This window comes from Rhinopithecus roxellana, chromosome 1, assembly GCF_007565055.1.
Source record: "Rhinopithecus roxellana isolate Shanxi Qingling chromosome 1, ASM756505v1, whole genome shotgun sequence".
In the NCBI taxonomy this organism is placed as follows: domain Eukaryota; kingdom Metazoa; phylum Chordata; class Mammalia; order Primates; family Cercopithecidae; genus Rhinopithecus; species Rhinopithecus roxellana.
In genome coordinates, this window is record NC_044549.1 from 42,735,763 (window position 1) to 42,749,609 (window position 13,847).

Consider the following 13,847-nt stretch of genomic DNA (forward strand, 5'->3'; position numbering starts at 1 on the left):
TACAGAACTCCTTCGCCTCAAAACTTCTGGGTTATACAGCATGCAGATAATAATGTTTTATCTCTTACCCATTCATAGAGAGTAAAAGAGAGCAGGCACTAAACACAGCCTCCTTTTAAACTGGTTTTTAAAAAACTACCTGTGTGGCTCGGCACACTGGTTCACACCTGTAATCCCAGCACTTTGGGAGGCCAAGGTGGGTGGATCACCTGAGGTCAAGAGTTCGAGACCAGCCTGGCCAACATGGTGAAACCCCATTTCTACTAAAAATACAAAAATTAGCCAGGTGTGGTGGTGTGTACTTATAGTCTCAGCTACTTGGGAGGTGAGGCAGGAGCCTGAACCCGGGAGGTGGAGGTTGCAGTGAGCCAAGATCGTGCCACTGCACTCCAGCCTGAGTGACAGAGTGTGACTCCACCTCAAAACAACAACAACAAAAAACTACCTCTGTTTCTAACTTCTAATTGACTATAGATTATAGTGTTTAATACTGCATCATCAATATTTTAAGTACCATTTCATACTATTAGTATGAAAAACATAGTAATCATTAAAATTACATCTGTTAGAATATTTAATCTGTCAGAAAACTGGGTTTGGGAAACAATTTAGGTATGTAGGCTATGAAATATGGCAAAAATGAAAAGACTATGGAGCATGAAGGTGGAAGTAAAGTACAAACCAGAAAGGACAAAAGTGAGATTTGGTGATTTAAATAGGGACTAAATTGTAAACAGATGTGCTTACTGGATTCATGTTTTACTTTCATGTTTGAAAACATTAGGAACTGATGTGATTTCGAATGTAATCCCCCCATTTATTATTAAATAACATCTAGTTATTTTGTTCAGAGTTTCTATAATCACTCAAAAATCAAACAATTATTCTTCCAACTGGTTTCTTTGTAAGAATTAGTAGGCACTGGACCACCTGGCCTCTGTATTACACTTCTGAAAATAAAATGACTGATCAGATGTCACATTCTGAAAATAAGTAAATCCCATGATTTACATTTAATCAGTCTGAATTTTTACCATTAAAGTGAGAGTTGACCAAACTTTCTGCTGCCAAGACACTGTGCCTCAGAGGGAGAGAAAAAAGATACTATTCTGCATTTAAGAAGCTCAGTTTCAAGGTGAAATCAACAAATGTAATTAAAACACTTAAAAATCAGCACTGTGATAGAGTTAGGTAAATTGTAAGGTTTCTCTAATAGAACTAGAGCAGCTGTTAGCCGCTTCAGAAAACCTTGCTGAAGAAGAGTACTTAAGAGACAATAAAGTTTCTGAATATGAGAAATGACTAAATAAAAAAGAAACCACTATGAAAGTGTGTTAGCAAGGGTATGATTATAAAAGAATGCCTCTTGCTGAATCTAAAGAACACTAATCAATCTGAACCCATAAGTGTGACTGGTGGGCAGTCCCTCTCCCAAAACCATGGGAGGGGGAAATTACTGAGATAAGACCTGAGCACAAAAAGACAGAAATAACCTTTGAAAAAAAACCAAGCTACAAAGGAAGCAAGAGACATTTGCATGAACTGTAACAACTAATAGAAGAGGGAAGGTGCTGAACTGGAGCAAACTGAAAATTAAAAAATTAAATAGAATCCAACAGGTTAGAACTACATTTCAGTATATTCTGGAACCTCAAATGCAAAAATACTGGAAAAGTAACAAACACAAAATGTGAGACTTAAATAATTTTTGCTTCACCGTTTATCTTTTTTAATGGAAATATTTATAACTCTTCTGGTCACATAAAGAAAGCAATGGAATTTCTATTTTAAAATAATGGAATATTAGATTCCATAGAATTTTTCCACTTAGAAGTGGAAAAAAATCTGTAATCCTGGGCTACTTTTAAATAGAGATTTTAATATTGAAAGAGAGAGTATATGAGCAAATTTGGCAACTATTGTGGGACTAAACATTAATGCTCTGAATCCATGTATAAGGGTGCCTTTAAATTTAAGATGCCAGATAACTAAGGATGATAGCAGGTAGAACCCATAAGTAATACCTACTCTATCTGAATTCACCACCAAAGGCAATACCAAGAGCACCTCAGATGCTCTGGGTAGAAAAATATATACTGTGACTCAAAAAGTACTCAATATTTCCCAGATTTATCTAACCACAGAAATGCTTTTTTTAAAAAAAAAAAAACAGTTTGTAAGATAGGCAATAAACTTTGAGTAATAACAGACGGATAACACTTGCCTCTCAGTGTTATCTATTTAATGCATCTATTTGTCTAGCTAGATTTGTAAATTTTCAAGGACAGAAAATGTGCCATACGCATTTTTCCTCCTATCATTTTCTAAGTGCCAGAAAATATGCTAAAAACTTTGTATTATCTCAAATTTTACATTATCTTGATCATACAAGTGTATAAACTATTATTCTCATTTTATAGATTGGAAGTTTGAGGCTGAGAGAGATGGGGCATTGTCCAAGTTCACTCAACCAGTAAGTTGCTGAAATGAGATACAAACTCGAATCTGTTAAACTGCCACGGGATGGATCCCCTGGCATACACTAGGCACTTGATATAAATTTAAAAATTAATTCTTTTCTTTGCTACCAATAATATTCACACCCAATAATATTTTAAATCCATCTTTAATTCTTCCCTGAAGAAAACGTTTATCAATTAATAGGATACCCACTAAGAGACACAGTTAGCTAGAGTGATTTCAATGTCTTCAACTCTGTGACTACATAGTATTTTGAACCCCAGAGCTATTTTTAAATGTTTTTATAACTGAGAAATGCATCGGCAGTTATTAAAAGAATAGTTTCAGTTTTCTTTAAAAAACTAACTTCTGTAAAATGCCAGTTTCATTTTAATGAACTAATGCTTGGCTGTAAGTTAGGCTGCATGAAAAAGTCACCTCTGAAACAGTTCTTCTTTATCATAAATTACCTAGCAGCTAAGTTACTTTTTCTTGTTCTGTGACCTCGGAGAATCTGGATTGGTTAGTCATTTCAGAAAGTGGGCTATGTCTTCAGTATTTCCTTTTCAGTCTACTTGAAATAAATGCCAAACTATATCATAATTCAATGAAGATATCCATCCATGCCATATTTATTCAGGAAAATCAGGTTAACAGACTTAAACTCTTATATGCATACATGTTATTGTTACAATTATATATACACAATCATTATAACTATTGGTTTTGAGGGTTTAATAATATAACTATTGTTGGCTTCCTTTGTAGGCTTGTCCCGTCCCCAAATATCTTAAGTGGATAGGATTGTATATTTAACACATCAGATTCCTGTCTTATGTCCTTTGCTTTGAAAGTGCATCTGGTTACTGGAGTGTTGGTACCCAGAAATGTACAGAAAAAGAACGAAAAGATAACAATAAACATACTAGGAAATTTTTTAAAAATCACCTACATTTCAATTCAACTGTACTCTAGTAAGATTCTCTGATCATCAATCCCTTCACCAAAATTTTTTACCTGAAACTCCTCTGCAAAGCAATCACAGCAGATGGAAGCTTCTTTAATCTCTTCCTTGTCTGAAAACCCTTCCAATAGGCTTGAATTAAGCATGCTGCTTGATGTAGTTTCTGAAATTAAATGCCAAAAACGACTTAGAGATATCTCTAGGAAGGTCTTAAAAAAAAATACCTCTTAAAGTATCAGGCCAGGGCAAGTATTAATCTCTAGCTCTAACAAGATGGGTAGGGATATTAAACCTTACCTCCCAAAGGAGGTATGTTAGGCTCGATAAGGCAATTTCTAGAACATACTCAAGATATAATCTAGTTAGCTCCAAATTCTCCCTGGATAAGCTCACTTCCATTTCCTTTTCAAAGATTTCATAGTCCGCCTGACCTTTCATAATCTTTTTTGAGCTAGCATGTTAACGTTTTTATTTAATAGGCAATCAACCTAGTTAGGTTCAAACTACAAGCTCTGTTGACCATTGTGGATGGTTGCTTGAATCTCTGTCTAGTTCTGTAAGCTTTTGGTATGCTATTCTCCTGATGGACCATTGGGCTTAAAAGGTCAGTGAACTGTCTGAGTTCTTGACTGAATTCTGTCACAGTCTCCTGTTTACTTAGTAGACTTCTGAGTCCTCACATGAAATGAAAAAGGGTACAGCTATTAATAATAAAATATGATTTCTATGATTTTGTTACCTAATCAATATGAATTTGAGCACATGCATAGTTTTGAGATTAATCTAAACTCATGATGGTTCATATATACAGAAAAAAGAAATTCCCTTCTTCTGCATTCTTCCTTCCAGCCTCCTCCAACCCATTCTCCTGCCTTACTGGACTTCTTTTCATGGTTTCTGCTTGTATTTTTAAATTTATTGCCTTTTTGGTTTTGGATTTTAGATACACAATGTCCCCTTTTCCTTTTAAATTAAAAAATATCTTTAGTCATTTTAGATGTTTTCCATATTTAAGTCTTTATCTGGAAATCAAAAAGTTATATGCCTCTTCCTGTTGGAATGGGCTATTTAGAGCCATCATTTTGAGTATACTAGAGGAAGTATGATGAAATAATCAATAACCTGCTGCCTCAAATTTCTAAATAATTTTTATTAAGACCATTTCTTACACAAGGAAAAGGTGTTATTGCTGTATCTCAAAGAACAAGAAGGGTAGCCATAGGTGACCATAAATACAGTTTGCTACCATTAGAGATTTTTTTGGAAAAACAATTTTAAAATTTTAAATAGCTTATAGATAAAATAAGATAAACATCAGAGATGGGGCTTTCATGAAAAATGCTGAGTGAAACTGATGTGGCAGTATCTATAAACAGATGAAAATGGGAGATTGAAATTATGTTTTTCAGCAGGTTGAAGGCGGAGAGATACAATTTTGTAACATTATATTTTAAAGATGGGGTTTTGCTCTGTTGACCAGGCTGGGGTGCAGTGGCTATTCATGGGTGTGATCATAGGGCAGTCTCCAATTCCTGGACTCAAGCGATCCTCCTGCCTCAACCTCCTGAGTAAAAATTTTAAAGATATTTCTATTTTGGGAGTATTTTGCTTGAAGTCTTAAGAGAAAGAAAGTGAGGAACATTTAAGGAAAACTAAGGTTTAATACAGTCAGCGAATATCATGCAATTTTTTTTTTTTTTTTTTTGTAACTTAATACCTGCTCTTCTACTTCCTGACAGACCACTGGGCTTAAAAGGCCAACGAGCTGTCTAAGTTCTTGACTGAATTCGGTCCCAGTTTCCTGTTTACTTAGTAGACTTCTGAGTCCTGAAATAGAATAGCAAAACGTACAACTATTATTATAACAATAAAATATGATTTTGTTATCTAATCAGTATTAATTTGAAGCCAAAAAGTCTGGCTTAAAAACAAATGAAAACAAGATTAATCACATGATTTTTCTTTTTCCTTTTCTCAGAGACTTCCAGGTTGAAATCTTTAAGATATTCCTCCCTCCTGAGAATTCTTACATGCTCAATTGTGGGATCTGATAAAAAAAAAATCAGTCTAGACAATCTCTTTAATGAAAAAAAAAAAAAAAAGGAGGAGGAGGATGGAATCACTGTGGTAAATCAAAAAGTAGAGATAAATTTTTTTTATAAATACTTTAAGTGGAAACATTTTAAAGGTAAATGACTACAGACACATATTCAGTAAAAGCTTGTCCTGTGGAAGCACTCATGCAGATTATTATTAGTCATTATTAGTTGAAAAAGATTATTAAATATAAACATATGATAACATATATAATTTGGGGGAAATCAATAGGTTCCTGGGAAAACATTATAGGTGAAGTGCTACAACACTAGGATAGTACATTTTCATGCCAAAATAATACATAGCAGTAGTAAAAGGTACAAAGTAAGTACCATTTCCAGGTACTTGAAATGGTGTATTATAATGTGTGTATTCAAAATAAATACATAAGGTAAAATTGCCTTGTAGTGTATAACTGGGGAAACCACTATATGGATCTTTTAATGCCTTATATTCTCTTCAAGACCCAAGTTCTCAGCAGTATTAATAATTGTAAAATATCTTCAGGAACCTGAATTAGTTCTGCTATTGAGATATAAGTCAAAGAAAGGGAGAAGGATTCAGGTAAAATTCCTTTATAACGACTCTGTTGGACATTCACATTTCTTTAGGAATCGAATTACAGAATTCGAAAATGTCTATCTGGCACAATATCAACTAAAGAACTCCATTACTGGTACTTTTCCTCTCTATTCCTACAATACCCCCAGTAATGACTAATGCAAGGTACATTATTACAATGTCTTCAAAATCATCAAGAATGATAAAGACCTTTCTAGTAGTTTAGGTATTAAATGCATCATATTATATTCTAACCTTTAAAAATTCCCATACAGTATCACCCTATATTAATAAGTATATTTAATGGACTAGAATCCCATTTTCTGACCATGTTGAATAAGAAAAATAGGTTATAATACATATATGGCTCTGGTCAGCAAAGAAATAAAACAAAGATAACATATAACTTTGCTTGGCAGTTAAAATATATATATATACTACCTTTGTGATCTTGGACAAATTACCATGTCTCTGTTTCTATATCTATAAAATAAGGATAAGAATATCTATCCCATAGGATTGTTGTGAAGATTAAATATTTTAATGCATGTAAAGTATATAGAATGTGTCTGACACACAGTAAATGCTCAATTAAATGAAAGCTATTATATAAGAATGTTAATACACTTACTCCTTTCATCTTCAAAATTTCTGACTTTTAATTCACATATGTATTTGAATTTGGAGGTAAGGCAATTTTTTTTGTTTGTTTTTGAGGAAAGACAGTGTTGAGTAATTATAGATAAGTTCAAAATACCATAAGGGCTACTGGCCTCTCAAGCACAGCTCCATTTTCTCCACTAAATCTGGTCTTGCTAAGGTCACTGATCTTTTTGGTCATTATTTTACTATACTATATGGTATATCCAACAGATAATCTTTTTGTCAGAGAGGGAGTAAATATTCATTGCAACCTGATCAGAAAGGTATCTTCCACTTGCTATCTGTAGTGACATGAAGATAGCTTGATTATATAAAGACTTTTTTTTTTCTGAATTGGTATAAAAATTGATACCAATTTTTATGTAGAGTTTTATCTACATAGTTATCAACTCTTTAAAATATAAGAATTTTGTTTTTCATAAACCATCAATAAAAATTTTCTTTTTGAGAATCCCAAGTAAAGAAAGAATGAATGCACTACCTTTGTAGCAGGTACTTTGTCTCAGTAAAATCAAAATTTCCTGATGGGATTCAGCCATCAACAGCAGGAGTTTTGTAGCAGTACTTCTTATGACTGGACTAGGAGTTGAAAAAAGCTTGAAAATAACTTCATCTAAAATTGAATACAGAGCTTTTCTTCCTATTTTGAGTAAATCACCACTAATAGAACAAAATAAAAAAAGTACCATTACTAATTGATGCACAGGTATCACAACAAATTTAAAATAAAAGATTCAGTAACTTGATGCCAGACTGTGTCCTGATCCAAGAATATAACCACTTTTTAAAATATATGTTGGTTCCAAGAATATATCATATTCAGTCACTTAATATTTATTGAACTCCTACTATGTGCAAGGTACCATGTGTACTAGGTACAACAGAGAATACAAAGTAGCCAAAGGCCCTCTCCTTAGAGAAGCTTGCAATCAAATCAAAGAGGAAAGATAAATGTGCAAAATACTAAATAATAAATAATTTAAAAGCTTCAAGGCAATGATAAAAGTGAAATCAAGACATGTACACAGTTAATTGTTAAATGATGTACAAAGACAAAAATGCCATAGGAATTCTACCATGTGCTTAATATAGGAGAAACTTAAAATCTTTCCTTGGTATTTCCTTCACTATACTAACAACCCATCTTATATTACTGATGTCATGAAAAATTATCTAAAACTTAGAAATAGTCAAAAGAAAAAGGTTAGTGAGTGTGCTTTTATTTACCCCCTTAAGGAGTATGTGATTTTCTAGGCGTATGTACCTCTGTTTAATTTTCTACTCACTATTTTTTTTTTTTTTTTTTTTTTTTTTTTTTTTTTTGAGACGGAGTCTCGCTCTATCGCCCAGGCTGGAGTGCAGTGGCCGGATCTCAGCTCACTGCAAGCTCTGCCTCCCGGGTTTATGCCATTCTCCTGCCTCAGCCTCCCGAGTAGCTGGGACTACAGGCGCCCGCCACCTCGCCCGGCTAGTTTTTTGTATTTTTTAGTAGAGACGGGGTTTCACCGTGTTAGCCAGGATAGTCTCGATCTCCTGACCTCGTGATCCGCCCGTCTCGGCCTCCCAAAGTGCTGGGATTACAGGCTTGAGCCACCGCGCCCGGCCGTCTACTCACTATTAAAATATTTTACAATTCTGTAAAAATAGAGGTTGGCTGGTAGAAAACAATGCCAAAGATTCTTATATAAGAGCAATGTAAACAGACTCTTATTCAAAGCAATACAAATGATTTCTGACCAGTAGAAAAGGTAATTCTAAAGGCTACATTGCTTTATAAGTCATATTTTCCTATTAGCAAATTTTTAAAAATCTATCAGCAAATTTATTTCTATATTCCTTCAACAAACCAATTCCATAAATCTATTTTCCTCAAATTCTCCTTTGAACCTGTATAAATATCTTACTTGTTCTTCATTAAGGAGTTGAATAAAATTTTGAGCAGTCAAATTTTATATTTGTATAAGACTCATGTTTGAGCTTTTTGAAAACTATACTTTAGTAGTTACTAAAATAATTTTGTTAAGAGAAAAGAGATCAGCAATATATCTTAAATGTAAAAATCGCTGGGTTGAAAGACTTTATAAAGTTATCCAATTAAAATATGTGAGAATCTTTGTGACATCTACTTCTGTGCCCCTGTGTCTCTTAAATGCTATTCCCTATGCCTAGGATGCTCACCCTTTCCCATCAGTCAATATCATCACACCATTCAAAACTCAGATAAAAAATATGCTTATCTCAGAAAGCCTTCTACAGATATCCCTATCCCAATCTTATCACATCTCTACTCCATTTCCCACCAAGAGTTTGTGCTATAATGTAATACAGTAGTTTAAATGCTTTTAGATGCTCTTCAACCTCGTAATCTTAAAGACATCCTCTCTATACCACTACCATCTTATCTCTCTGCTTCTCTTCTAATCCAAACTTCTCTGTCGCCACTACCTTACATCTCATTTCTCAAACCACTGCATCTAGTTTTCATTTTTTACTATTTCACTATTCTATCCTTGGTAAGTTCATTTAATCAGCATAACTTCCCAAATGTCAAGTCACATATATATCATGAGTGATTCTTTTCCTAGACTTGTTTGTATCTGATACTTTCTACTTAGCTTCTGTGATACAAAGTTCTGGTCTCCCCTCTACCTTCCACCCATACTTTTCCGATCATACTTTTTCATTTGTCTTTATGGGCTCCACTTCCCCAATATAACCCTAAAAGGTTATTCCTCAAGACTCCATTTTCAAGTCATTTATTTTCTCACTGTATTCATACTTCCTACCAGTCTCACTTTCTGTCATGTTTTTCACTACCATGTATAAGCTGATTTGTAAATCTGTAACTCTAGTCCCCACCTCTTCCAGAAGTTAGTTTACCTATTCACCTGATGGACATTTGAATTATAGCTAGTCCTTGGTTTTTACAAATAAAGCTCAATGAACATTTGTGTATAAGTCTTTATATAGATACTTACTTTTACTGCCTGTTGAACTACCTATACTCAATATAACCAACATTGAATTAATCATCTGTCTCACAAAACCAACTCCTTATATATTCTACATACCACAGTCTGTCTAATCACTCAATACAGAAAACTTGGTATCATATCCGACTGCACCATTTATTTTACCTACCGCATATCAAAACATTTACCAAGTCCTCATAATTTTTGTTTTTAATAGCTTTTTAGAAATATAATTGATATACAACAAACTGTACACATGTAAAGCATATAATTTCATCAGTTTGACCTGTTTCACCAATATAAAACAAGAAAATGAATATATCCATGACCCCTAAAAGCTTCCTTGTATTTCACTGTAGTTCCTCCCTTGTTGCCTTCCCTGTCATTCTATGCCCCGGCAACCACCGATCTGCTCTCTGGGAAAGTTCCCTTCTATTACTACTTTGAAGAGAGGCCTTTTTTAAAAATTAAAATCAAGGGTAGATAATGGATTTTGTCAAAAGCTTTTTCTGTATCTACTGATATGATGGTTTTTTTTTTTTTTTCATTTTTAGCTTGTTAACATAAGTTACAATGACTGACTTTAGAATATTAAACCAGCCCTGAATCCTGGGATAAACCAGACTTATTCACGATGTATTAACTTTTTAATACATTGCTGAATTCGACTTATTAAAATTTTGTTCAGAACATTTGTATCTATGTTTATGAGTACATTGATGCGTAGTTTTCTTATAATGTCTTTGTTTGGTTTTGGTATCAGGATAATGCTGACCTCATAGAATGAGTTGAAAGTGTTTCCTCCTTCTCGACTTTCTAGAAAAGTTTGCTTAAGATTATTATTTCTTCCTGAAGTGTTTAATAGAATTTACCAGTGAAAAAGCCATCCAGACCTGGAGTTCTCTTTGTGGGAAGGTTTTTAGCTACAAATTCAGTTTTTCTTTATAGCTATCTATATTTGGGTATATATTTGGGTTCTCTATTGCTTCTTGAGTAAATTTTGATAGTTTGTGTCTTTCAATCAATTTGCCCATTTCATCTAAGTTGTTAAATTTATAAGCATAAAGTTGTTCATATTATTCCCTTGTGATATTTTTAGTATCTGCAGGCTTTGTTACAATGTTACCTCTCTAATTCCTGAGATTGGTCATTTGTATTATTTCTTTTCCTTTCCATATTAATCTTAATCTTGCTGCAGGTTTCTTCTTCTCAAAGAGCCAGTTTTGGTTTAATTTGCTTTCTCAAATAACTTCAATCTTCTCAAAGATCCAATTTATGGCTTATTTTCTCTCACTTTTGCTTACTATTTTATTGATTTCTGCTCAACCTTTATCATTTTCTTTCTTCTGCTTAGAGTTTAATTCCCCCTTCTTTTCCTAGTTTCTTAAAGTGGAAAGCTGAGGTCAATGATTTGAGATTTTTCTTCTTTTCTAATATATAGGCATTAGTGATATAAATTTTCCCCTAAATATTATTCTGCTTTAATTAAGAATTTCCCCAGAAATTCTCATGTTGTGTTTTTATTTCCATTCATTTAAAAATAATTTCTAATTTCACTTTTGACTTCTCCTTTGTCTTGTGAATTATTTAGATGAATGTTATTATTTCCCACATCTTTAGGGACTTTTCAGAGATCTTCTTGGTATCAATTTCCAACTTAATCCCGTTGAGGCCAGAGAACATACTTTGTATAACTGAAATCCCTTTACGTTTTTCTTGTTTTTGAGACAGGGTCTCGCTCTGTCGCCTAGGCTGGAGTGTAGTGACGTGATCTCAACTCACTGCAACCTCTGCTTCCTGGGCTCAAGTGATTCTCCCACCTCAGCATCCAAGTAGCTGGGACTAGAGGCACGTGCCACCATGCCCAGCTAATTTTTTGTACTTTTTGTAGAGATGGGGTTTTGCCATGCTGCCCAGGCTGGTCTCAAACTCCTGCAGTGCTCTGCTTACCTCAGCCTCCCAAAGTGCTGAGATTACAGGCGTGAGCCACTGTGTCTGGCCCCTTTTATGTTTCTTGAGACTTTATTTATGGCCTGGAATATGCATTCTTCTTTGTAAATGTTCCATCTGCATTTGAAAAGAACATGTATTCTGTACTGTTTGGTAGAATGTTTGTAAAATGTCAATCAGGTCAAATTGGTTGATATTACTGTTCAGATCTTCTGTGGTCATACTAATTTTTTGTCTACTTATTCTATTAAATATCAAAAGAGATATATTAACATCTTTTGCTCTAATTGAGGATTTCTCCTTGTAGTTCTTGTCAATTTTTGCTTGTGTATTTTAAAACTCTATTAGGTCAATAAACACATCCTTTGATGAACTGGCTTTTTTAAAAATAACTTTCTTTAGCACTAGTAATATTCTTTGTTCTGTAACTTACTTTATCTGATACTAATACAGGTACTTCAACTTTCTGTAGTATAAGCATGGTATATCTTGTTCCACCCCATTACTTTTAACCTATTTGTGTCTTTATATCTAAGGTGCATTTCTGGTAGACAGCATATAGTAGGTTTGTACTTTTTAAATCCAATCTGTCAATCTGTCTTTTAACTTTAGTTTTTCAACATTTATGTCTAATATAGATAGGTTTAAATCTACCACTTGGTTTTGTTTCTCCTTTTTTTTTTTTTTTTTTGTACTTCCTTCTTCTGGATTGCATATTTTTTAATGATTCATTTTTATTGCCTTTGTTGGTTTACCAGATGTAAATTCTTTGTTTTGCTATTTTCTTCATTGCTTTGAGGTTCAAAGTATACATTTCAATTTATCACAGTCTTATCACTTATCACAGTGATATTATACCACTTCATGTATAGTATAAAAGCCTTACATCAGTATACTTCCATTTATCTCCTCCCAGCCTTCATGCCCTTTTGGAATACATTCTACTTATACATATGTTCCTCAAGTACATTATTATTTTTGTGTAGGCAAATATATTATAGATATATTAAAATAATACAAGAAAAACTATCTTATATGTTTATGTAATCACCATTTCCGATACTCTATTTCTTTGTGTAGATGGATTTCCTTTCTGGTGGAAGGACTTCTTTGAATATTTTTTGTAGTGTTGGTCTGCTAGTGATTTCTGAAGAAGTATTTCATCTTTGCTTTTGAATATATTTCTGCTGAGTATAAAATTCTAATTTGACAGTTTTCTTTTTCAGTATTCAACTGTCTTTTTACTTGTGGTGTTTCTGATAAGAAAGTTGCTGTCATCCTCATCTCTATTTCTCTATATAATGCTTTTTCATCTCTGGTTGCTTTTAAGATTTTTCTCTCTATCACTGGTTTGAGCATTTTGATTATGATGTGCCTCAATGTGGAATTTTCTTCATATTTATTGCCCTTGGGGTTTGATGACCTTTTTGAATCTGCATGTTTATAGTTTTCATCAAATTTGGAAAATGTTAAGCCATTACTTCTTCACACATTTTTTTGTGACCCTACTGCCTACTTTATGTACTCTGATTACACCTATGTAAGGTTGCTCAAAGTTGTCCCACAGTTCACTGACATGCTTTTATTTCCTTTTGTTTCTTTTTTGTTTCATTTGCATAGTTTCTACTGATATGCCTTAAAGTTCACTAATCTGTAATGTTAATCTGCTGTTAATCCCATCCAGTGTATTTTTCATCTCAGATATTGTAGATTTCATCCCTAGAAATTCACTTTGAGACTTATATGTCTGTATTCAACTTTTTTAATATATGGAATATGGTTATATGGTTATAATAATTAGTATCCTTGTCTGTTAATGGCAACATATGTACCAGTCTTGATTAACTAATTCTTCTCATTTTAGATCCTGTTTTCTTGTTTATTTGCATGCCCAGTACTTCAGTACCAGTAAAATCAAATCACCGGTTGAATCGTGGTATGTTTTGTAGCATAGTCATGACTGCAGAATCTATCAGTTTGTAGTAATGGCAAGAAATAGTCATTTTGCAGTAATAAAGAAACAGAAAAAAAGAGTCATCAAAGCAAATATTCTATGATGACACAGGTGGGATTTTTCTCACCCTTTTAAAAGCCAAATCGAAAGATTTCTAGTGAACTTCCTACCTTTGTATAACCTACAATAAAAAAAATTTTTAAATACAGCCAGGTTCAATAACCAC

The 13,847-nt window shown here is 33.4% G+C and overlaps 1 protein-coding gene across 3 annotated transcripts in view; it reads right to left on the minus strand.

Moving 5' to 3' along the window:
* The window catches only part of IQCB1 (IQ motif containing B1), a 77,009-nt gene that overhangs the window by 25,816 nt on the left and 37,346 nt on the right, over positions 1–13,847 (minus strand). For all 3 annotated transcript variants that reach the window (XM_010370522.2, XM_030941789.1, XM_030941793.1), the window contains exons 8-10: positions 7,227–7,405; positions 5,142–5,251; positions 3,478–3,587 (exon numbers count right to left, since the gene is read on the minus strand). In XM_010370522.2, the coding sequence (XP_010368824.1) occupies positions 3,478–3,587; positions 5,142–5,251; positions 7,227–7,405 (399 nt within the window). The remainder of the gene's footprint in view (positions 1–3,477; positions 3,588–5,141; positions 5,252–7,226; positions 7,406–13,847) is intronic.